Source organism: Sus scrofa, chromosome 8 (genome assembly GCF_000003025.6).
Source record: "Sus scrofa isolate TJ Tabasco breed Duroc chromosome 8, Sscrofa11.1, whole genome shotgun sequence".
Lineage (NCBI taxonomy): Eukaryota > Metazoa > Chordata > Mammalia > Artiodactyla > Suidae > Sus > Sus scrofa.
Genome location: NC_010450.4, coordinates 70,783,696 through 70,810,589, shown reverse-complemented (window position 1 = coordinate 70,810,589; position 26,894 = coordinate 70,783,696). Strand labels below are relative to the sequence as shown.

At 43.0% G+C, this 26,894-nt stretch overlaps 1 protein-coding gene across 1 annotated transcript in view; it reads right to left on the bottom strand.

Annotated features, from left to right (window-relative positions):
• The window catches only part of PARM1 (prostate androgen-regulated mucin-like protein 1), a 104,509-nt gene extending 82,053 nt beyond the window's left edge, over positions 1-22,456 (bottom strand). The window contains 1 exon segment of the mRNA NM_001243716.1: positions 22,143-22,456. Within this exon segment, the coding sequence (NP_001230645.1) occupies positions 22,143-22,185 (43 nt within the window). The 5' untranslated portion in view covers positions 22,186-22,456.

Below are 26,894 nucleotides of genomic sequence, written 5' to 3'. Positions count from 1 at the left end.
CAAAGAATTTGGGCTCATGTTTTGTAAATAGTACATGAAGGTCCATATTTTGGTTGACATTTTGGTTCAATCCCCAGGGAAAGTAGCCAAAAATAGTGAAAGTATAACAACAACAACAAAGTACTAGTTATGAAAACAGTGGTCTGGGAATTTTGTATTAAATGAGCTGCAATATTAATATTTCCCATTAACATTTGGCAAAACCAGGAACTCAAATATCTCTCAGTGATGTGGAGAACACCCTGTGGTTGCCAAGGGGGTGGATGGGGGGAGTGGGGTGGACTGGGAGTTTGGGGTTGGTAGATGCAAACTATGACATTTAGAATGGATAAGCCATGAAGTCCTGCGGTATAGCACAGGGAGCTATATCCAATATCTTGATGGAAAATAATATTTAAAAAAGAATGTACACATATGTATGGCTGAGTCACTTTGCTGTACAGTAGGAACTGGAACAACATTGTCAATCAACTATACTCGAATTAAAAACGTTTAAAAAGGTCATGTAAATGGAAAACCATATCTGTCAGTGAATTATGGATTACTGAGGATCTACTGGGTGTAGCATGCATAGCAGGAAAAAAAAAAGGAGCAGAAATGTACATGATGGGGAAAAGAGAGGTGACTGTTGGAGCTCTCAGATCCCATGATGCATGGGAAATAGGAACTTTCTAAAGTGGAAGCGCTAATCCAACCAAACTTCAGGATAATAAGAGCCCAGGCCAGGAAGCCAGAGGACCCACTGGATTCTAGTGGTAAGTCTGTCATTAACGATCTGTGTGACCCTGGGAAAGCTGGTTTCCCTCTCTGAGCCTCTATTTCCACATCTGCAAGATGGTGATGGTGAGGGAGAAGGAGAAGGATGTTTGTATCAGTCGCTAAGATCTTTTGCACGTGAAACATTTTATGATTCCATGCCTCTAGACCTCGACTGTCTAATACAGTAGCCATTAGGCATGCGTGGCTACTTAAATTTGTTAAAATGAAGTCACATGAGAAGTGCCATTTCTTGGTTATACTGTCACATTTCCAATGCTCAAGAGCCAGAGGCAGCTGATGGCTAATGAACAGGCTCGTGGAGAAAGAGAACATGTCCTTTATCACAGAAGGTTGTATTGGACAGCTCTGCTTTTCTTTGTAAAAGACACTTGAGAAGTCTCATATGAAGTTACTGATTTTCTTGTAAAATAAATTAACTACTGCTGGGATGAAGACAACTACTGAGAGCTGACATTTATTGAGCTCTGCCATTGCTGGAATTGCAGCAATTAGGTTCTTTTGAGTTAATCGTCACAGCAATCCTCTGAGATAGGTACTGTTATTTTCTGCATTTTAAAAATGAAGAAGAAAACAAGATTCAGAGTGACTCTATGCATTGTTCAGAGCCATGTCCTAAAAGTGGCAGAGCTAGGCCTTGAGCCCACTGACTGTTGTAATCCAGACTCAAGATGTTTCATCCTGGCCCCAAGCTTGGCCTCTGGTCTTGGTGTCATATGGCCAAGCCTCATGTATTCCTCATGATCCCCCTGTGGCCACTGGTCCTTTGCACATGCTTTCTATAGCATGCCCTCTCACTCCTTCTTTGTTTGGCAACTTCTTAAAATAGAACTAAATATTACTTCTCTATTTGGCAAAATAGTTACCCTATCAGCTTTTAGTTTCCATTACGCTCCATTCAAGCCTCAAACATGGAGCCCACCAGGCTGCATTATAGTATCTGTTTGCCAGTCTGGTCACCCACCAGACTGTTAGTGCCTTCAAGACGAAGGGTGTGCCCAGTACCCCCAGTCTAAAAAGGGTGCTGAGTCAATATTTGCTAAATGAAATGTCACAATGTCTTTCTTTTTTTTCTGGTCTTTTTGCCTTTTCTTGAGCCGCTCCCATGGCATATGGAGGTTCCCAGGCTAGAGGTCTAATTGGAGCCGAAGCCACCAGCCTACGCCAGAGCCACAGCAATGAGGGATCTGAGCTGCGTCAGCGACCCACACCACAGCTCACGGCAACGCCAGATCCTTAACCCGCTGAGCAAGGCCAGAAATAGAACCCACAACCTCATGGTTCCTAGTCGGATTCGTTAACCACTGTGCCACGACGGGAACTCCCCCGCAATGTCTTTTTAAGATTGTGTTGCCACCTTTTCCAACCTCTCCAGCCTATCTAGATGATTTCCATTTGTGGTGGAACTTGCAGCTTAGATGCATTCATTATTTGCAGGCAGAGGGCTCCAGGGCCCTCAGGCAGGAAGCAAAGTTAAATACATACACTCAGGCATACGTCCATAATCATTTTGCAGACAAGTAATTCTTCCCAAGTCCCTTGGCAAGCAGACTGTCATTTGCAAGGCAGGAACTATGGACACTTGCTACCAAATCTGGTGCAGTTCTGTCCAGGCCTGGGCAGAGCACCGGGCTACTCGTCCATGGTGTCAGGGGCCATTCAGAAACACCGCAGGCCAACAGGCTTCAGCTGGGCTGCTATCTTGCTTCAAGCCCCTTCCCTCAACAGTACTGCAGCAGCTCTATAAAGCGATGTTAAAATTTATTCCCAAGGGTCTTGGTGCAGAGTTAAAAAGATACCTGGTCACCCCACACATTCTCCCAGGGAGCAGAACAGCCCACCCTTCTCCCTACCTTGTGGCTGTTCACCCCAGACAGAAAATGGAAGGAAAAAGGTTATTCTTGCCCTCCCTGTCCTCTAAAATCATCCAGGCACCTCTATTTAGAGTCATCTTTTTGACTTCTGCATTTTAAAAAGAGCTCAGGTAGGTCAAAACCTAAAATTAAAAATGAACAAACAACCCCCCCACCCCGAAGAACAAAAAATCCTAATCAATGGACCAAACAACAAAGTCAGATGTATTATCAGAATAAAGTGTAGGGAGAGAAATATTATTTATTAAAGATATCCTGTGTATCAGGATTGTTCTAGGTAAATGAATCTCTTATCATCCAACACTCCTAAAAGGTAATTTTAATGATAATGTTTTACTGATGGAGACAGGGAAGCCCAGAAAAGAAGTGATGAAAAATTGAAAGAGCATGGGTTGAATGACAGAAACATCTGGGTTCAAATTTGGGATCCACGAGTTCTGTGGCTTTGGAGGAATTGTCTGACCTCCTCAAGCCTCTGTTCGCTCATTCATTTAATTTTTAAGTTTTTTATTTTTGCTTTTTAGGGCCACACCTGCAGCATATGGAGGTTCCCAGGTTAGGGGTCGAAATCGAGCTGCAGCTGCACAGCCTACACCACAGCTACAAGAAGTAGAGACCAGTAGCACTAACCTTCCAGAGCTGCGGTAGAGTGGTTTAAGAAAATGCCTCTAATGTGCCTAAACACTGTGGCAGGCATCTTATTAGATTTCATGTTAGTTTCCCTTCCCCTCTGCTTGTGTGCTAGAGGGCAGAGTTGGAATTCAAAAGCAGGATCACAGGCCCCAAACCAAGTTCTTTGCAGATCCATAAGGAGAACTTTTCTGAGCTGCTTCTCCACCATTGTGGTGATAGAATCAAAATATGAAGCTGAGCCATTCTTACCTTGTACTCGCAAAACACTCTCTATTGTTTTATATATCCATGCCCAGATGTAAATCTTTTAGAAGTCAACATCAAAACAAAATAAAATCATGCCTCCCCCAGTGCATTAAAATGTGCCTTTAGCACAGCCTGATCACAAAAATATCTCTTCCAGCCGCTTTGTGTAATAGAACTACTTAGGAAAAAGATTTAATGTTGGCAAAAGATAATAGAATAATTACTGGGTTTCATTTGCTATGGAACTTGCAAAAAGCCAGGAAGACAGAGAGAGAAGTAATAGCCTCTCTGGTCCTAAATCTCTCTTGTACTCCCCTAGCTTTGAAGTAGACTAGATATACTTCTGGAAAGAAAAAAAAAAAAAAAATGAAAGCCCACCAAAAAAAAAAAATGTTTCTGTAGAAAGGTGTAGTCTACATTTCAAACTGGATAGGAGTTCAGTCTTGGTAGTTTTCTTGCTGGTTAGAGATATATTTGTTCTTTGCTTGGGATTAAGAAAGTTTCTGAACTTTTAGAAAAACCCTTCAAATCTACACTCCAGGGAGTGTGCTGTTTATTTTACCATGGAATTTATTTTGCAGACAGCTCCCTTTTCAATGCATGAGTCTCTGAAAATGGTCTCACCGAACAACATATTTCTCAGCCTGTGAACCCCCGTGGCCTACCCCCAAGGCCCTAAGAACACTGTAGAGACAATTGTGCTGCAAGGAACAGGTGCAATGCTGGAGTCATGAGGTCTGCACTGAGTTCTGGCTCTGCCCTTTTCTCTGTGGCTTTGGATGTGTCACCTCACTTCTACGAGATTTTTCTCATCTGTACAATGGGGGTGCTGGCTGGCTGCCAAGAGTTTGTGAGGCCGGAGTGTCATTTTGCACCTGAGAGCTCTGCAGAAACCACAAGGTGTTATGTGAATGTTTTTATTAGCATTTAAGGAGCAGGAGTCTGAAGAACTGTATGCTCAAGGGCAGAGTTTTCCATTTTTAGGTTGCAACTCCTACTTGCCACTAGTCTAATTAATTGTGGATTCCTTTTTTATGGGAGGAGGACAGAGAGTTTGGAGACCTTAACTAACCTAAGTGGCTTCCCAAATACTGAATTATGCGCATTAAAATGTAGCTTTTATGACATTCTACATAATGTACTGTAATGGAAAGAACACCAGCCAGCCCAGGAAGTCAAAACCCCCATGGCTGACTTTCAGGACCTCCACTGGCTGCCCCAGTGACACCTCTCTGAGCCACTCTGCACCCCCAGACCCCACTTCTTTAACCATAATTTGAAAGGACAGTCCCCACCTTTGTGGGTAATCCAAGCTGAGCTGAAGGCGCACCGGAGCCAGCTGTATTTTGGACGCCACAGCCAAATAAACCGGAGCCAGTACCACTGTAGTGTAAGGACGCCCCTCAAGCCAGATCACCCTTAGAGCCTTATGCATTATCAAAGAAAGAGAAAATCCTTTAAGGGGTAAACGAATGACAATGAATATTAGTTGTTCTTAAATTTATTGGAAAGCCAGAGTTCAAGTACTGGATACAATCCATGGATCTGCTCCCAAGGAAAAAAAAGGCACATAAATTCATCCATGCAATGTCAGATATGATGTCTCATGGACTTCCCGGAGCTCATTTAGGGATCCTCTAAGTTGGGTAGACCTCAGGTTAAGAGTCTGTTTTTCTCCTATATATAAAATGGATAGGTAGCAAGTACCTACTGAATAGCACAGGGTAATCTGCTCAATACTATGTAATAACCTATATGGGAAAGGAATCTGAAAAGGGACGGATATATGCATATGCAAAACTGATTTACTTAGCTCTACACCTGAAACTAACACAACTTTGTAAGTCAACCATATTCCAATGAAATTTATTTTTTTAAAAAAGGATCTGTTTCAGGTCATAAAGATCAGACACTAAAGCTCATCTTATTTAATCCTCTTATTTAATAGATGACAAAAGGAGGTACAGAACTTATCGGTGACCTGACTATCAATGTTAGGCATGGTTTTAGGTATGCTTTTTTTTTTCCAATTCTAAAAATCCACAACCCACATTAGAATACAGGGAAAGCTCAGTTATTTGGACTATTTCATTTATCGGAATATTTAATTCATCATCCCTATTAAATCAAGGCCAGCTTATGTATATCTTATCCATTTTCCATACCATAAATTGAATTTATACCTTGAAATGATGCTGTGTAGCAAGGAAGCACAGACTGAATTAATCCAATGTCCCACTGAAAGCCAAACTGCTAATGTTTTTACAAGCATACTTTATCCACCGGGGCATAAACTCAAATTCTTAGATGAATTTTCATCCAACCGCTAATCAGGTTTCCTGAATTCACATAGCTCCCAGCTAATGGCTCATGTTATGCCAGATTCCTCATCAAAAATAAAAAGCAAGTGTCGCTTAAGTCTGATGCTAAGAAAAGTGCATTTTTATAGAAATAAAATCAAGAAAATGCATGAACCATATAATTCACACCTTGAGAAGTCCGGGTAATGAGGGCCAACATTCCCATTGCAGATGGGGATTTGGTGCCTGTTTTTTATTCACTGTCATCACAGCCAGAGGAAATTGCTCTTTTGCAGGTGCAGCAGGATTGGCTGTGTTTTCTGAACATGATGCGAAGACAGGCCATCAATGTCATGAGTGAAAAGAAAATAGGCAGGTCGAACCGTTGAGTTTGTAGCAAGGTCCGATCAACACATTGTTCACTGTGTCATTTCAACACAGCAGCATTTTTTGATGGGACATTATGAGTCAAACAAGGTCAAATCTGGGTTGTTAAAAACCTGGCAGTAAAAGTGGTCAGCAAAGAACACAGGTGCCCTTTCATATGCAAACTGCTGCTGTTGGTAAAGTTCCACCAGTATGGTCTGGCTCAGCTCTACAGCAGATAGGCTTGATGAAGTCGTAACTGGCACATGCCAATGAACCTGTCTCTCTCATTCATTTTTTTTTTTTTTTGGTCTTTTTTTTCTAGGGCCACACCTGCGCACATGGAGATTCCCAGGCTAGGGGTCTAATCAGAGCTGTAGCTGCCAGTCTACGCCAGGGCCACAGCAATGCGGGATCCAAGCCGCATCTGTGACCTACACCACAGCTCACAGCAATGCCAGATCCTTAACCCACTGAGCAAGGCCAGGGATTGAACCCGCAACTTCATGGTTCCTAGTTGGAATTCGTTAACCACTGAGCCACTATGGGAACTCCTCTCATTCAAGTTTTATGTGCCTTCCTAGAAACCCAACCCCATTAAGTCAACGCGAAATTGAGTTCTTTTCCTTAGAAATCTTGTCCCTTCACACACCATCTCAGAAGGGTTAGGGGTTTTCCTGGATGGTTCTTGCTTCGATAGTGTATGATCTCTTCATGCCAATTTCAGGAAGAATCTACTGTGGGTATTGTGCCTTAGGGCATCAGAGGATAGATTCCAGCTCTGCTCCTTGTTTCTGTATCCCTTGCCATATAGTCTCAAACAGCAGCCATGCCGCCTTGGCAGAGGAAGTTTAGAGGTGGCCAGGCTGGCAACAGTACAGTTGGTTGTCTCCAAATCGGCCAGCTTGACCTGCCAAGGGTGACACGCTGTTTCACCAGGCGTGACCTGCTTTTTCTTCCTCTTCCTGTTGGGGCCCTTCGGGGTTCGAGCCCCATCTGATTTCCCCAGTCGGATGTCTCTCAAGAGGCAAGAATGCTCTCAGATGTCAGGGGCTGTGGGGATCACTTTTCAAACTTTCATGTTTCTTGTCACTTCTTTCATTCTGGAAGAATTATCATGAAGTCCAATCTTCCATGGAAAAGTTAGGTCATCACAAGCATGTGCTCATGTGCTCCAAACCAGACACATGAGCTGGTTGACCTGCTCACCCCTTATATAACCTCAGATTTCCTGATTAACTCCTTTAATCTTAATTGTTTTAGAAAAAAATTCAAAGCTTCTAAAGCTCTTTACTCCTAGTCTCCTGGGCACCCACGTTGGGTCCCAGGCTGTCTTACTGCATTGCTTTGGTGAAACAATTGCTCTCCCTGGGATTTTAAAAACATAATGAGGCTGTTCTCTTGCTTTGTAACTTTTTATCTCAGCGTGAACTCAGCTCTCATCAAGGAGCTTTGTTGATAGTGTCAGAGCTTAATATTTTTTTATCCCTTTAAGAATAACCCAAATCAATAAAGGCTTTAGACAGTAGACTTCTCACTCTCCTTAGAATATGTCTCTTTCCCATGTAAGCAAAACTACCCAGTAATTAAAACTTCTAGAAGTGAAATTATATGTTTTTTTCCATGGGACAAGGCTTTAAATGTTGATTTTCCCTATGATTTATAAGGAAAGCAGTGATTCCAAAACATACTTGAATAGGCAGCTTCCAGAACCAAATAAGTATCCATGTTCTACCTAATTAATATCCCATTTATTAATCAAAAGACATAAAGGTACACGATTATGGCTGTTGAATAGAAAAACCTGCTACTTTATGGGGAGGAATGTTGAATTTTAGATATTACAGAAAATGTGTGAATCCATTGAATATTAATTTTCCCTATTCTTTCTATGCTACTTGTCTCCTCCTTTTAAAATTCTTCTAAATTTCTTAGTAAGGAAGGAAGCAGGTAAGAAAGGAAAGAAACATACATCCTATCCACAAATATACAATATATGCATATTAAACACACACACACATTTCACACTGGCAGACAGAAATCCACTGTTCTGTAATGTCACAACTTTTACATTTTTCCATAAAATATTCCTGTGACCTCCTATGCCCCACATCCAATAGTACCTTCCTTAGAAACTGAGGAAAAGAGACTTAGGGAGGTGAATCATGCCTTCTCTGCTCACAAAGGAAAGTTATGCTATCTATAAGCAATAAGCTACACCACAAAGGAGCAGATGCTATTTTCATGTGTTGAAACTTTTTGCTCTTTCTATTCTCTTCTTGATTCTACTTCAGGCACAATGTTGCAAACAATATAGTAGGAGTCCAGGCAGAGAAGAACTGAAACAGTGCTCTCCAAATTTGCCACATGCCTTTCAAAGAGTAACATGTTCCAAATTAGAATGTTCCTGAAGCATCTAGAGGCCTCTCACAGTTAGCCGACTGGCTGGGGTTCTGAGTAAGCAAAAGTGCTACTGCTTCATACACCCCCTTCTGTGCAGGATGCTAAGGATGGCCATTGAATATCTCATTAATTCAGACTGTTAATTTCCATGAGTCTGGTAAGTTTAGAAATATGCGAAGGGGAGTTCCCGTCGTGGCTCAGTGGTTAATGAATCCGACTAGGAACCATGAGGTTGCGGGTTCGATCCCTGCCCTTGCTCAGTGGGTTAACGATCCGGCGTTGCCATGAGCTGTGGTGTAGGTTGCAGACGTGGCTCGGATCTTGCGTTGCTGTGGCTCTGGCGTAGGCCGGCGGCTATAGCTCTGATTCGACCCCTAGCCTGGGAACTTCCACATGCCAGGGACGGCCCAAGAAATGGCAAAAAGACAAAAAAAAAAAAAAAAAAAAAAGAAAAGAAAAGAAAAAAAAGAAATATGTGAAGGTATTTCCTCCCTCCTTCTTTTCTTCCCCTCTTTTTTCCCCTCTATTTTCTTTGTCACAATGCCTACAAGTTACTATGGTTATTTAGCAGTCAGGGCTGAGGGGTGCTGTCTGTGTGTTATGTCCCCTCCAAGTGCTTACAGCATCTGGTTGAGAAATGCCTGATTTAAACAGTCTCAACCAAACTTTTGCCATCGAGAGCAACAACTAAGTAAATGAATGGATGAAAAGTAAGAGGTGATATTAGCTGCTATATTGAATAAAAGTAACTAGTAACTGATTGAATTATTAACGGCTTCTTTTTTCAGTGGAGGGGGGTCTTTCATGAACATGGTTTAGATGTGAAATACAGCTGCTATGGGTTGAATGGTGTTCCTGAAACAAGAAGAAGCCCTCACCCCTAGTACATGTGACTGTGACCTTGATTGGAAATCTGGCTTTGGCAGGTGTAATCAAGTTAAGATAAGGGCATACTGAATTGGGTGGGCCCTAATCCAATAAGACTGGATGACTAATGTCCTTCAAATCAGGGAATCTGAACACAGGCTCACTCAGAGGGAAGAAGGCCACATGAAGCTGGAGGCGGAGATCAGAAGGAAGACTTTCACAAGCCAGCGAACACTTGGGGCTACCAGAAGCTGGTAGAAGCAAGAAAGCATCCGCCACTCGAGGCTTTGAAGGGAGCATGGCCCTGCTGAAACCCTGATTTCACACTTCTAGCTTCCAAAACAGTGGGAGAGTCAATTTATATTGTTTGAAGCCATCCAAGGCTGTGGTAATTGTTGGGGCGACCCTAAGACCATCGCTAACGTCACCTTGACAGGTTGGTGCAGTTCAAGGTCATAAGCAGTTCTCAGCAATCTGGGGGGAATAACATCTGGGGACAGGCACTTACTTAACTGGCAACCTCTGCTGGGTAACCTGCTGGGTAGCTGAGAGGCTGGTGAAGGTCTCCCTTCCTACCCCTGGAGGCACACTTCCTTTTAAATCCCTATACCTGTGGGTCCTGTAAAGACAAGCTTCACCGGATTCCCTTAGCTGGAGTGACATTTTATTTCATAAAAATGTGCAGGTGAGGGTGGTTGTCCAAAGACAGGAAGCTTGTCTGGAAGTTGACTTTAATTCCTCTCCATATTTCCTGTGCTGAGATGTGGGAGGATTAGATGAAGTTGCAGATGAAATAATCATTGTATAAAGTGTTATACCTTGCATGGCTAAAAATCAAACGTGGATTTTCTCTCTTCCCAACAGGTCTATATTTTTCTATAAAGTGAAGGAGTCAGCCCAGTTCACACCAGAGCCTCCTGCAGCCCTGTCTGCTCCAGCCCCCTTTCTCTTGTCACACTTGCATTGTTCTCTGATAATGGCATGAAGTATTAATAATGGATGGATCCTCCAACATTTACCCAAACCACCTTTCATTGATTATTTTATTGAAAAGATGACACAAGAAATTTAATGTTGTCAAAAGAAAAACAAACCTGATATTCTCTTGAGGACTGCTTTTCTTATTGGATACACAAGTTGACAAATTGCATTTCAGAAAAACATAGGGCGATGTTTTACTTTAAAATTGCTCCCACTAGTGACAAAGACTGAAGATATTAAAAACTAACAAAATACCTCAAACACTGATCAGGTAGCTCAGAGCCTCTTAAAACACTTTCCGAGATGGCTGTCCTGATCAATGATTTATGCAGTACTCTGGCTTAGAAAATATATTACTTGAAGTCAATTCCTTCCCAGAACCTTCCCTGTCCATTCAGTCAGTGATATCCTATAAACCTTTCTGAAGTCATTTGCTTTCCTAAGATCTTACTTTTGAGGGCTCTGTTGGAAGGATTTTTGAATCAAGATTTTGAGGATAGAAGTAGCCATCTAGCAGTTATTTTAGCCACAGAAACTGTTGAGAAGGAAGGAATAAAATATGGACAATATCTTTACTTTTTAAATTGTGAAGATAATACAAACCATTAAACTAAATGTCAGGCAAAGCAAAAGAGCATAAAAAGTAAAACTGACCCCAAACTCACCTGCCAGAAATAACTACTGTATTCTTCTAAAAGCCTTCCTGTACAGTCACACACATAATGTTTTAAATATTTTATCGCAAGGTACATTTTATTCCTTGGCTAGCTTTTTCAATATATTGTGAAATATAAAGTTGCAATATATGAGTTCAATATATTGCCACCATTTCGCCAGTACACACATTAATGAGCCACCTCTTTCTCTGAAGCGTTCTTTTAAGAAGTTTTGAAAACTTCCTTCTTTTAACATGGGCTAGCACGTTATAGTTAGACATTTACATCATTTAATCTTTTCAAAAGTTCTTAACCAAGCAAACAAACAGGACTCTCTAGAGACCAGACCTTAGGAGGGAAAGGCTAAGAGCTACAAGGTCTGAGATGAGGCCCTGCAGGATTCTGGGTGGAAGCAGATGGGGCTGACACCACAGACAGCCATGGCAGGAGCAGAAAGTGTCTGACTTCTGTCTGTAGTTGAAAGGCAGAGCAAACAGATTCTCTTGAAGCACTGGATCAGGGGTATGGACAGAAAAAGAGACTCAAAGACGACTCATGACTTTCAGCCCAAGCAACTAGAAAGTTGGAGTTGACATCTCAGTTATGAGATGGGACAGGATTCTGCTGGGCCTCTTTGGGTAGAAAAGTCCAAGAGTTCAGGTCTGGACTTGTTGAGTTTGAGATGACTGCTAGTCAACTGTTGATTTTCTTCCGCCTACATCAAAACTGATCATCGTTGAAGGATGTAAGTTTCCTGAGGGCAGTCTTCTATTTTGTTCATTGCTGTACCTCCAGAGCCTTAGATGGCACATAGAGGTTCTCTGTTAAAAGTTAGTTTAACAAATATGCTAGACACTCATTACATGTCTTGCTCCATTCTACATGCTGGGACATGGCAGGGACAAATCAGCGAAAATTCTTGGACACCTTATATTCTAGGAGTGAGGGGCAGACATGCAAATGAAGTAAAATAAAATTAATCTTCTATATGTTGGTGTACCGGTTTGATATGCTTTTGTTGAATGTATTATCATAGCTCTGCAAAGAGGAAACTGAGACCCCAAAGATGGCATCCTACCAACCTGTCCTCCTCCAAATCCCTTTCCACCCTACTGTGTGGCCTTTCAGAGGCTTCCAGATCTTGGCAACTGCAAGCAATGCCACTTTGAGGTGCATGTATTTTCTCAAATTACTGTTTTTTCATTTTTTGGCTATATACCCAGGAGTTGAATTGCTGGGTCATATGGTAGTCCTATTTTTAGGTTTTTGAGGAACCTCCACACTGTTTTCCACAGTGGCTGCACCAATTTACATTCCCAACGGTGTACAAAGGTTCCCTTTTCTCCACATCCTTGCCAACATCTGTTATTTGTTATGTGTAGATTTTTTAATGATAGCCATTCTGCCAGGTGTGAGATGACATCTCACTGTGGTTTTGATCTGTGTTTCCCTGAGGATTGGTGATACTGAGCATATTTTCATGTGCCTGCTGGCCATCTGCATTTCCTCTTTGGAAAAAAATGTCAGTTCAGTTCTTCTGCCCATTTTTCATCATACTGTTTGTTTTTTTGATGTAGAGTTGTATAAACTGTTAATAAATGTTGGATATTGGTCCCTTATCAGCTATATCATTTGCAAATATTTTCTCCCAATCAGTAGGTTGTCTTTTCATTTTGTCCAACCATTTCATGGTTTCCTTTGCTGTGCAAAAAGCTTTTCTTAAAGTTCAATTAGGTCCCATTTGTTTATTTTTGCTTTTATTTCCTTTACCTTAAGAGACAGATCCAGGGAGTTGCCTAGTGGCTTAGTTGGTTAAGGATCTGATGTGGCTTGAGTTTGATCCCTGGTCCAGGAACTTCCATATGCCATGGGCATGGCTTAAAAAAAAGATCCAAAGCTTATATCCAATATGAGTAAAACACGTTAAGAAAATGAGACAGATCCCCCCCAAAATTGTATTTATGTCAAAGAGTGTTCTGCCTATGTTTTCCTCTGGGAGTTTTATAATATCTGGTCTTATATTTAGGTCTTTAATCCATTTTGAGTTTATTTTTGTATATGGTGCTAGAGAATGTACTAACTTCATTCTTTTACATGTAGCTGTCCAGTTTTCCCAATGCCACTTATTAAAGAGACTGTCTTTGCTCCATTGTAAATTCTCACCTCCTTTGTCATAGATTAACTGGCCATAATTGCACAGGTTAATTTCTGGGCTTTCTATTCTGTTCCATTGATCTATATTTCTGTTTTATCATACTATTTTGATTACTATAGCTTTGTAGTATAGCCTGAAGTCAGGGAGCATAATTCTTCCATCTCTGTTTTTGATTCTCAGGATTGCTTCGTCTACTTGGGGTCTTTTGTGTTTCCATACAAATTTTATTTATTTTTTCTTTTTTTTTTTTTGCTTTTTATGGCTGCAGCACAGCACAGGGAAATTCCCAGGCTAGGAGTGGAATTGCAGCTGTGGCTACCAGCCTAGGCCACAGCCACAGCAATGCCAGATCTGAACCGAGTCTATGACCTATGCCACAGCTCACAGCAATGCTGGATCCTTAACCCACTGACTGAGGCCAGGGATCAAACTCTCACCTCAAGGATACTAGTCAAATTTGTTTCCACTGAGCCACAATGGGAACTCCTCCATACAAATCTTAAAATTATTTGTTCTAGTTCTATGAAAATTGCCATTAGTAATTTTACAGGGATTGCACTGAACCTGCAGATTGCCTTGGGTAGCATAGTCATTTTGACAATATTGATTCTTTTAATCCAAGAAGACAGTATATCCATCTGTTTGTGCTGTCTTCGACTTCTTTCATTAGTGTCTTATAGTTTTCAGATTACCATATTTTTTCCTCCTTAGGCAGGTTTACTCATAGGTATTTGAGATGACACTGGAATTTTAAGACAACACATGCTCAGTCCCTACAGGTTGTGTGATGGCTGTAGTCATGCAGCAGATCCATCAAGAGCAAGAATTCCCATGACAGGCAGAGGGTGTGATCCACCAATAACTTGCCTCTTTTCCCAAGGCAAGAAAGACTTTTCAGTCCACCAGATTCCTTCTTTTTTTTCCTTTGGCCGTGCCTGCGACAGTATGTGGAAGTTCCTGGGCAAGGCTCTGAACCCACACCACAGCTGTGACCCAAGCCACTGCAGTGACCATGCCAGGTCCTTAACCCACTATGCCACAAGAGGACTCATCACTAGCTTTCTTTAGGACCCTCTGATGAACAAGTGGGCTTCGAACTCCCTCATGTTGTAAATTCTAAGATGTACTGAAGTCCTCTCCTAAGATGACTCATGATGACCTTAACTCAGTAGAATGACCAGAGTCTTAAAGGTTTCCCTCAAGTTATATAGCTTTTGCATGGTGAAAAATAAAATGCCCTTTTATTCTTACAATAATTGTTATTGTTGTCCCTAAAAATCCAAATTATAGTAAAAAGCAAGAATCATATAGCATGGAGAGTTTAAGGATGAAATAACTGTTCAATGCCAGTATACCAGTATTGTCTGCTGTCTATCTGTGGATCACAAAAGCTTTTCCATCAAAAAATGAAAAGATTTTGTAAGGAGAAGACAGCACCAGTAACAACCCATCATGGATACAACAGTGGTTGAATAAACTCTCATAATGAGGTTATGTTTCTGGACTATGCAAAGCTGGCAAGAATATCGTTTTATTTTATTTTATTTTTATTTTATTGGCTTTTTAGGGCTGTACCTGCAGCATATGGAAGTTCCCAGGCTAGGGGTTGAACTGGAACTACAGCTGCTGGTCTATACCACAGCCACAGCAATACCAGATTTGAACCATGTCTGTGACCTACACCACAGCTCATGGCAACACCAGATCCTTAACCCACTGAGCGAGGCCAGGGACTGAACCTGCTTCCTCATGGATATTAGCCAGGTTCTTAACCAGCTGAGCCACAACAGGAACTCCAGAAATATAAAAAACTTAAAGGCAGCATATATTTCCATATAGGGAAAAATAATGTGTTCTAACCAGTGGGAAGTCTGGATGATATAGCTTTAAGTTTATAACTATGGCCAAAAAACAAAAAAATCAAACAAAACCTTCTCTCTTCCAATTCTTTTCATGTACAACACCTGCACTAAAGATCCTGTGTCTTTATTTCCTCCTGATGGAAAAGCAAATTAGGTGTCAGGATTTGGACCATAAGAGGAAGATATTATCATCCAAGTTGTATTCTATTATTCATCTTATTTTGTAAAAGAAATGTGTTTTCTAAATATCATACCTGGTACCTTTCCACATTTTTTTTTTTACCATTAGGTAAATTTACAGTTACCTATCCATAGATTTGGCCTTGGTTATAAAAGTGCAAATTTCTACCACAGTCTAATTGCTTAAAGGACTTTTTTTTCCAATGTGCCTTGAAATTCTAATGTGCTGCTTCATGCTCCATATAGACACAGCTTTCAAGTGATACCAACAGACCTATCCTGCAGCAATTATGTAAACCTTATATAATTAATATTTGTGAGATGTGTTAAGATTCTGGCACCGAAGAGAGCATTGAAATCCAAAGCTATTCTATAACTTTCTTTTTTAATCATCTGCCAGCTGGATTCTGGAAGGCTCCTAGTTCCAGCTCCTATGCAAGAACGAGCTACCATTTCAAATAGTATACTCTTTTTTTAAAATAGAAAAGGTCACAAGGGGGTAAAGTAGCGTAGTCTCAGGGAAGCTCCAAAATCCCACTGCATGTTCAGAAACACAGCAGTGCACAGTGGATGGATATGGAATCTGATTCAAAGTGTTCCACTGGAGAGCTGCCTCTGAATCCTAACGTGGTAGTTGTTATTGCAGAGTGAGCTGCTCTGAAATCTCCATGTCATCTTCTCGTGAACAGATGGTGATGGATGAATGAAATGATGTGAGGGAGCTAAAGCCGGGGAGGCAGGGTTCAAAATAAAGCCAATCCCATGCCAAACCCATTGCACTGATGAACTGCACAGGAAGGGCCAAAGGTTGGGTTGCTCTAGAAAATACAGGATGCCTGGTTACATTTGAATTCAAGGTAGACACTGAAGAATTATTTCAAGTGAGCCCCGAGTACTATGTAGGATGCACATAGAACTCACTATTGATTTGAAATTCAGATTGGACTGGGCAACTTGTATTTTTTAATGGCTAAATCAAATCAAAGGAAAATTAAAACAGCTCATTTTCAAATTGGCATTATACCACCTTGCACCAAGGAAAAACACAGATGAAAACAATTCTATAACTATCTCATTGTAACGGTTCCTAATACTTATCAAATGGCAAAAGTCTCAAGGTTTATGAACAACACCAAAGCAGGTTAAAAAAAAAACGAGCTCTGCTGGTATAAAGGATCATAATTAATAAAGACTCACACGTCAGAAAACCTGATGTTACATCGATCCCTGTCATTTAAAGAATTTAAGCGGTGACTGCAAAATGTAATGCCATGAAATACATCCATAAATCAGTCTTATTTTATAGTAACTTTATTTGCTCATTAACTGAATGATAACTGTTTAGCCCTGCACTTCCAAGGAAAAAAAGCCATCATTGCATAAGGCAGGTACCCATTCTTTGCCTACCTCTTTTCAGAACTACTGCCATCTTCTAAATAAAACACTAATTTTTCCTGGCAATTGTTTTACTCACTATCTTGCTAGCAAAGCAAATACTACCAGCCTTCTATATCTGTGGGTTCAACCAACCTTGGTTGGAAAACATTAGAGAAAAAAATTCCAAAAGTTCCAAAAAGCAAAACTTGAATTTGTCTCATGCCAGCAACTATTTACACAGCACTTACGTTGCATTAGGTATTATAAGCAACCTAGAGATGATTTAAACTCTACAGGAGAATGTATGTAAGTTCTATGCAAGTACCATGAGACTTTATATAAGGGACTTGAGCATCGGAGGATTTGGGTAGGGAGGGCGGTTCTGCATATTGAGGAATGGCTATATTTGATTCCGAAACTAACATACCCAATTTAAGCAAGAGATACTTCCAAAAGAGAAAAAAAACTATTGTAAATGTATGGCAGGATTCCTTTCACTGGGGTGTGAAAAGAGCCAAACCCTTTTGAAAATATTTTTTAAATGTCACTCTTCATTGTTTCCAGCCAATGCTGTAACCTGTGAAAATGATCGTTTAAGAAAATGTGCTCAAACAGTGTAAATACTTGGCCAAGAACACAAGCACAATTACAGCACAACTAGACCAGGCCCAAATGGTCAAGTTACATTAGAGATCTGGCCATTATCAATGAGTTGGGATTCTGGAGAGAGCCATTTTGCATCATTCATACACCACAAACAGCCTTTTCCTAAGTTCTTTGAACTGAATCATCCAAAATTTGTGACTCTGGGAACCTGACCTTAAGATTTAGCTGAGTTGGGCTTTTGAAACACACCCATTTGCAAAAGACTTTGTGGAAGAAATAAAGTCTCTGGTGAGACTTTACTTCCATTTGTTAGGGAGTTTTTTTGTTTTTATTATTATTTTTTTTCTGTTTTTTTGATTGTTGTGCTAAATTTGAGCTGGCACGTTATTAACCTCTTCAAACGAGGCATTTAGTAGGCTCAGCTGAATATTTTCTTAATTTTTGCACATCAGGGTTTGCCAGAACAGCTGGCACTGTGCTGGAATATTAGCCGAGATCTTTGATTTCCATAGTCCAAGCACAAACACATAAGCTTTGGCGAGGATGACCTAATGGGTGCCAAACACAGTCGGTTTTATTAATGAGTCACAGCAACAACAATCGCTAATACTTACTGAGCACTTACTATGTCCCAGGCATTAGAAGCGTATTTGATCATTTAACACTTTGCATTGGCCTGATGAGGTTTTAGTCCCCCAATTCTGTAGATAAGAAAACTCATCAGTGGTTAGATTACGCGCCCTAAATTATACAATTAGTCTGTAGTAAAACCTAGCTTTGTACTGAGGCAATCTCGCTGCAGAATCTGTGAGCCTAGCACTTTGCAACACCGCCTCAGTAAATAGATCTGATAACAATGGAGAGCTTCCACCTTCTCGGGTCAGGTTTCAGGCGAAGGAGGTGTCACTTTGTGACACCGACTTCGGGGGAAGAGGAGGTAACCAGGCTAAAGGGATGCAAGTAACCTTTCACCTCCACGCCCAACCAACTACAGGCAGCTTTGCTGTTCCTGTAAATAAATAGGTGTGCATTCTTGGTTTACTTTTAATATGTTTATGATAAGATTTATGATACTACTTTAATATGCTTATGATAAGGTCCTGACATATATCAGGACCTGAGGAAGAACAGAGCCATAAAGGTGCAGGGTGGAGTGTCCCTTCGAGCATAAGGACATTCTAGATATTAGTCACCCGGCCAAGAGCTATCTGACAGGCCCAGGACGCCACAAGGCTCTCTTTCCGGGTAGCAGACTGGAATCTAGCTCTGCTGGTCTTGATCACCAAGAGGCCAATCAGCTGGCCTGGGGAATGGGGCAGAATGCAGTACTGGGCCTGGGGGGAAGGAGACCAGGGCGGGCAGGGCAGAAGCCAGGGCAGGAAAACTTGGATCATGGGTTTGTACCTCTCTTATTGATGCTTTGTTTCGCCTTTGAACTCCTTGGATGTTTGGAAAAGGCCTTTGGAAAGTGCCTGTGTACCTCAGATGTCTCAGTGCAGGCTTTTTTTTTTGTTTTGTCTTTTTTTTTTTTTTTTGCCATTTCTTGGGCCACTCCCACAGATATGGAGGTTCCCAGGCTAGGGGTTCAATCAGAGCTGTAGCTGCTGGCCTATGCCAGAGCCACAGCAACACGAGATCTGAGCCACATCTGCGACCTACACCACACACAGCTCACGGCAACGCCAGATCCTTAACCCACTGAGCAAGACCAGGGATCGAACCCGAAAGCTCATAGTTCCTAGTCGGATTCGTTAACCACTGAGCCACAACGGGAACTCCGGGCATTTTTAAATAGATGGGACCATAGGACCCTGAAGGCAGCAAAGCCAGTGGTGGGCATGAAGGAACTGAGGAGAGGGGAGAGCTGGAGCTGGACGCTGCCCTCAGCCTGTGGTCCCACTTGGCTTGTATTGTCATATGGGGGCAGTACTCCTGTGTGCCTAGATGCTGGCCTTAGAGGTGTTTGGTAATGATTTGTAACACAGTCATGCTGCTTTTCTCCCACAATCCACCTGGAGAGAACTGAAAACAGTCCAAGGTTCTCTCTTCCTTCTTTTAAAAACATGTGAATAAGCGTAGAGATCTTTTGTTGACAGCGCACGTGAACTTGCAAGCGTCCATCATACAGGCTGGAGGAAATGCTTATGTATACGTAATGAGGAGATTTCTCAAACCAAGGAAAGTCCCCTGCCAAGCCCTGGTTCTGGCTCGAAAAAGCATCACCTTAAGAGTTTTATGGAACCTAGAAATTATTATACTAACTGAAGTTAGTCAGACAGTGAAAGACAAACATCACATGATGTCACTTATACGTGAAATCTAAAAAAAGGATACATATGAGATTATCTGCAGAACAGAAACAGACTTACAGACTTTGAAAACAAAGCTGTGGTTACCAAAGGAGACAGGTGGGAGGGAGGGATGGATTGGGGGTTTGGGTTTGGCATATGCACACTCTGGTATATGGAAAGACTGGCCAACCAGGACCTGCCATATAGCACAGAGAACTCTACCCAGTATTCTGTGATAATCTGTGTGGGAAAAGAATCTGAAAGAGGGTGGATGTGTGTACAGGTATAACTGAATCACTCTGTTATACAACAGGTATAACTGAATCACAACCTTAAAATCAACTCTACTTCAAGAAAACTTTGAAAAACTGAAAAAAAAAAAAAAAGAAAACTTCAAGCCTTTAATGCTGAAGAGGTAAAAAAAAAAAAAAAAAAAAAGCAAGTGCCTGGTGAAACTAACTGGAGCTTTGCCATGGGAATGCCAGGATGATCCACTGAAACACATATGCCACGTTCATTTCAGGAACCTTCTCCCATCTCTCCTTTATGGGCTTTTTCTAGAAATGTTGTAGTTTAGTCTCTAAAAACACTCCACTTTGGGATGGAAAGGACCTCGCAAGGTATTTATGCCTATTCTTTTATTATTTTCCCAAGAACTTAATGCACGCAGGTAGCTTTTATAACACACTAACTCCCAGGGAGATTGCTTCAGAGGCATAACCTCAGTGGAAAGCCTGAGGCTACATCACTCTGTTTGGGAGATGTACTCAGAGACATTGGGGGGGGGCGCCCCAGAGCTGGGAGGCTGTGATCTTTTGGCTCTGCCCTCACACATGTGCAGGGATGGGAGCGAGTTTGATCTGCGGTGGGCAGCTACCAGTCTCCTCACCCTGGCGGTGAACAGGAAGGGCAAGGTTCCTGCCGCAGGAAGAGCAGAGCTAAACTCTAAAACTGGCCTAAATAAATAAATAAATAAATAAAATTAAAAAATTTTTGAGCTCCTTGGTGGGGAGTGGGGGTGGGGAGGAAGCCTAATAGGGTTAATCCCAGCCAACTTCCAGAGTCGTTTAAAAAAAAATTAAAATGGAAAAGATAAGCCACTAAATAAAACAAGCCTACCTAGTGACTGTACCGGCTCACTGAAGGGTTTCTGAGCCTGAAGCCTCATGAAAGGATTTCTAGCGAGGAGAAAGGAAGGCGTCTTTCCTGCCCTTTCGTAGATGTCTCTCGGCGGGGCGGGCGATTGCGGGGCTCGGGAGAAGGCTGGCTGTCACACTTGCAGGGATGCACGCGCTCCCAGTCTGGCCCGACGCCGCGCGGCCAGAGCCGCCCGAGCCCTGCTCCTGAACCTTCTGCGGACGCGCCTCCAAATGGTACAGACGCCAAAGGGAAAAGGGAGCTTTCTCAGACGTTCAGCAAGTAGAGGAAAAAGACTCCCTGTAGCCTCAAGTTGGGCAACTTTTCCTCAAAACTGCATTAACCTTTGTCAGCTGCCAGGAAACCCCTAGCTTCTTGTGTCCACAATTGCAGGAACCAAGCAATTCAGGAGGAAAAACAGATATAGATATAGATACAGATACACGGACTACTAGCATGAATCAATGGTTTGTGGATGTGGCCTTGAAATATTCTTTTATCTAAACATAACAGTGTACCGCGCACGCAGGCTGATTTTTCTACCGGTGCCTGATCCACAGTCGGCCTGCATTTTCTGCAAAAATTGGGCACCCTAATCTCAGACTCAAAGCGCTCTTCTGACTCTCTCCTCGGCGCCCACCAGGCCGAGCTCGGTCCTCCCGCTCCTTTCTCCCCAGCTCCCGCCTAGAGGCCGCTGCCGTCCGTGGTCCAGAGACCCGCGCGGTGCGCGTGGGAAGCCATCCCCAAGGAGCCAAGTTAGCAGTTTCTGCCAGGGCACGCATTCGGGGGAGCTCCGGGCCACAGGGTAAAATTGCCACCCCGGCGGTGATAGCGAGCTTAAGCCGCCGGATCCAAGCAGCTGCCTTGGGATTGTTAGCGCCGCATCATCCCCAAGCGTTAACTAGGAAGGGACGCCAGAGGCCAGAGACCAGAGCCCACCAAGTCTGGGGAAAAGCAAACCAGCCCCGCAGGGCGCACGGCCCGAGCATTAGCTTTCCCAGATGCCACCCCTCCCTGATTCTTCTTCTCATCCCTCTCGGGTCCAACCGCGTCAAGAAGTCTGGTGCCCAACTTTGGGCGGGTGTGCTCAGAGACCCGAGAAGCCTCTAGTCGCAGTCAGTGTCGCCAACCCCGGGTTCAAAAGCGTCGCGCAGCCACCTGTTTCCCAAAGCCCGGAGTTCGTGTGAGAGCGAGCGGCGGCCGGAAGAACCCAGTCACCCCCTCAGTCCGGCTCGGCCCAGGAGCTCCCCAAATGCTCATCACCCCAAATCCAAGTGCGCACATATCTCTGCGCAACACCGGAGGCTCGCGCCACTCCGGCTACCGGCGCGACTTACTTCCCGGTCTCCCCGCTCGAGCCCCCGCCCCAGCGCTGGCCGTGCGGCCCGTGTCGCCCCGGCCCTTCCTGGCAGGACGGCGCCCCCAAAATACCTGCTGTGACGATGAAGAGAGCGAAGAGCGTCTTGCGGACCATGGTACCGTGGTGCTTAGTGCCAAACCCGGCGCGGGCGGCAGGAGAGTTTGCCAGGACTGACAGAGCGCACCGGGCGCGGGCGGCTCCTCCTCTGCCCGGTTGGCTACTGTGGGAGCCGGGCGGCCGGGGCGGCTCGGGCGGCGGGAGGGGAAGAGAGGCGAGCGCCGCGCGGCTCCGTCAGCTGCGTATCCTCCGGCGCCCGGCGCGCTTCTGCTCCATCCCAGCCGCGGGAGCCGGGGGCCGCCTCCGCCGCCCGACTGCCGCCGCCAAACCCCTCCCACCCAGGCCCCGCGGCGATGACAAGGCCACCCCTGGCCTTTCCTCTCCCGGCGGCGTTCAGGTCCCGGGAGTCCTGGCCCAGGGCGGCCTCTGCTGGACAGTCGGGGCGGGAGATCCGAGTTTTGAGCGGGTTCAGCGAATGTTTGGGGCCGCTAGGCCTGTGCTGGGAGCTAAGGGAACGCAGTGTAATGGGAGCGGATTTCTGCCCTCAAGAATTTATCTCACCTTTTCTTATGTGGGTGATAACCTTTAAACAGGTTATGCCACCTCCAAGAGCCAAGACCCCACTTCCTAAGAGAACGTATTACATTTCTTTCCAAGTATGAGAACCTTTTCCTTTTCCTTCATTTCTCCGGATGTTCCTGCGTATACATTAAACCTTCGCACACGTTCAACCCCACTGCATTTCCTGGTGCCTAAGTCAGGGTGTCTGTTATCATATTCAGCTTCTTTCTAGAAGAAACAGTATTAATGTCAGGTAACAGTGGTTCATGGGCCCATTCAGAGCCAGGCACCCCATTTCATGTTGTATCGTGATACCTTCCAACGACCCTGGGACATAAGAATTCTTATTCCATTTTGTAGATGAGAAAACTAATGCACAGAGAAGAGAAGTGATGTGCTCAGGATCACATGGCTAGTAAAGACTGAATCCCGTAATTGAAGAGTTTGTGCACCAGGGCATAATACCAAAGGCTGACATTTCCTGAGAATGTCTGCGTGCTGGACGACTGCGCTGTACAGGTATCAACCCAGTCATGGTCTCAGAACAGTCCTTTGATGTGGGCACTCTTATGTCTTCATTTCCAGGGGAGAAAATGAAAGCGTCTGGAGGTTTAAGTACTTGCCCAAGGTCACACAACCAGCTAATGGTACAGATAAAACACATGCCCGCGAACTCTGGGTCATCTCTGTACTATGCTCCTTTTTCAAAGTCCGAAGTCTCTGTGTGTTCACACAGATCAAAGCTGACCCTTCTCTTAATGCTTCCACCACCTTAGAGCTGCTTATTTCTATACCTCAGCCAGACCAGATGCCAGAGCAGCTCCCAATGTATGTATTAGGAGCCCGGTGGTCCCCTAGTCCCTGGAGATGGGATGCTGCAGGAATTAAGGGGCATCCCTAAAGAACTGGTTTGTTCAGGACCATCACTAGCTCTGGAGAAGAGTTTTCTTCTTCTGTGACTTCTTACCTCCTAGAGAGAGCCTCGGGTTTTCTTTTCTCACTCTTTGGGGCCTCCCGGCTTTGTCTGTGATGATATCAGTTCCTCTCACTGACCCCACCATTACCACTTGTCACACTTCCACAGCTGGATTAAACTGAGCTCATAGTGTTTCTTTTGTCTTGGTACATGTATTGATTCTCGGTGAAATGAGGAGTAGAAATATTACAACCAAATGCCCTCCCATCCAACCACCCCGGCCAAAGAAACTGCAAATGCAATTTATTAAACAAGTTCTCTTAATGCTTTTGACCTTCAAGTCCTTCTGGTTTCTTGTGTAATCAGTGTGATTATGAACAATTTCTGCATCTGTGCGGTGGCTGTCATGGGGGCAGGGACCACACACAGATGGAATTTTGTGGGCATATTCTATAAAGCCCTGGTCCTTTTAGAGAGGGCCATTTAAGTAAGTGACTGTGTGACAGAAATAAAGATTTTTCAAAAACACTTCACAGAAAAAACTAATTGAGATTCAACAACACTGTAATGGAATTCCTGAGTAGTGCAAAGGATGTGTGACTGGCTTTGATATCTAAGAGGATGGTCTGGTACCCAAAGGATGGTGATTCCCACACATGAATCAGTTAAAATATCTAAAGCTGTTCATTGTACCCAAATCAGGGTTGAAAATGATTTCTTGAAGCAAAACAATTCATTTTTATGAACAATTCAAACTTTTATTAATTTAATGAAAACATAGTTGATCACTTACTAGGTGCTTGCCATGGATTTGGTGGTAATAGTCAAGATCAGTAGGGTATGGTGCTGTAATGAACCACTGCAAAGTCTCAGTGCCTTAGCAAGAAAGGTTTATGCGTTGCTCATTGTCATCTTCTGTGGATCCAGGTTACTCCCCAGAGTAGATTTCCCCTCCATCAGTACTCAGTGTTGTAATATCAAAACCTGCTTCTCCACTCCCTGAGATGGGGAAAGAGAGAGGAGAGTTAAGTGCAGCGTTTAAGTCTTCCGCCTGGAAGTGGTGATTCTGTTCATATTTTATTGGTTAAAGCAGGTTGGTGGCCACACTTGACTTCAAGAAAGCCAGGAAGCACATTCTTCATGGTTGTGATGTATGCCGCAGTGGTTAATTGTCTTTGCCATCAGGAAGCTTTACATTCTTGTAATGAAGGGTCAAACACTGAAGGATCACAAAAATATAGGCTATCATGTATTATGGAAGAGTGGTGGGGAAGGGGAGAAATGGGTTAACTGTTTCGTAGTTGTTTGCTGCAATCAGTTGAATAGAAAAGTGTTCAAACTATACGCAATACTCCATTCTGTTAACTACTTTAAATAATAACACCCACTAGCATTTACTGGGCTTTGGCTCCATGTTAGGAATTGTTTCCAGTGTTTTGCGTAACTCTTCAAACTTTACACTCTGTAAGGTTATCCTAATTTTGCAAATAAAGGGCCTGAGAGATACTTAACAAGAGTGTAAGTATGAAAGAAATCAAAAGATGTTAAGATATGAATGCAGGGGAACTTGCACTCCTCGGTGGGGTCAGGGATGAAATTTGCATGTAACCTCTTAGTCAACCCTTAGAGCAAATGCCATTTTCTTCATAGATTTCTCAGGTCTTTCATAATGCTCTACTGGGATAAAATCTAAGATAAACCTGCCTTTTACTGACTCCACACTTTTTTGATCACTCTTAAAATGAATTTCAAGGGTTGTAGACTTTCAGCATCTTAAGAAAAACTGCCCTTGGTTGACTTAGTTTTCCACATCCTGATTTTTATCATAATTTATAAAGTTAGCTAATATGGAAGTGTCTGCTCTGGACCCTTGGATTCCTCATGGCCTAGGAGAGACATACTAACCCAGCTGAGAGAGCTGGGGCAGGGGGTTATGTGCAGCAGTTAGAGGCTGAGTTCTGATGTCTGTCCCGTGGCCCCTGAAGACTGGATTCTAATCCCCCCTCTGCCATCTATTAACTAATTGCTTGGCACCTTTGTGCCTCAGTTTCCTCCTGGCATCATTGAGAAGATTAAATGGATTACATATGTGCAAGGCTTAGCGATAAAGGCTGGCTAATCTTAGAAGAGAATCTTTGAGGTACATTTAAAACTCATTTTGGGATCTAAAGTACAAGGAGAAAACATTAACGCCTGCTCTAGCTATTTCTTCTTACACGTGGTTATGTGACTTGGACTCTGCCTTGGGTAATTCCATTCCTGCTACATCTGAGCTGCAGAGGAAAACTCTCAACTCTCCCTGCCAGCTCCTCCCCCACCTCCCTCTTCCCCAAAGGCAGCCTCAAGACCCCAATGGTCTTGGCTTCCTTTCTCTTCTCAAGTTGCACTGCAAAAATATCTCCCAGGGTTCTGCTACATACTTCCTCACATGGCTTGGCCTCTCTCTTCTTAACTCCAATTTCCTTTTTAAAATATTAATGGTAAAAAAGATTAAAGGCAGTTATGCAATAATGGGCAAAAGAGTAAATTTGGAACGTTGACAAGAAATAGTTGCTTGAACAAAGGCAGTTTTAAAAGGACCTGATGAAACAGGATTGTTTCCCTGATTTAAGTAAGCTCGTTTGAAGCTGTGTGAGCTCTTGGAGGACACTGAACCACATGTCACTAATTTTTATTTTCATTATGAAGGAAGCCCTTAAAATATTTCAGGAAGGAAGAAACTGGCCTCTTGGAGGTGATGCACATATTGAAAACCTCTTATTAAAGAAGTTTACAACTTGATTGAGTTGATACTGTAGATTTCCATTGTCCAATAGAAGTAAAATACAACTTACATACATGATTTTTAAATTTCTAGAAGTCATGTATTTTTTCGGAAGTTATATTTTTTAAAAAGAAAAACAGGTGAATTAATTTTAATGCTATGCTTTATTTAACTTGCTATATTTAAAATACTTATCATTTCAATAGGTAATGAATAACAAAATATTTTTTATGTATTTTAAAAAATTTTGTTGGAGTAGGAGTTCCCATTGTGGCTCAGTGGAAACGAATCTGACTAGTATCCACGAGGACGCAGGTTCGATCCCTGGCCTCACTCAGTGGGTTAAGGATCTGGCATTGCCATGAGCTGTGTTGTAGGTCACAGTCTCTGCTCGGATCTGGTGTTGCTGTGGCTGTGGCATAGGCCGGCGGCTACAGCTCTGATTCGACCCCTAACCTGGGAACTTCCATATGCATGGGTGTGGCCCTAAAAAGACACACACACAAATTTATTGGAGTATAGTTG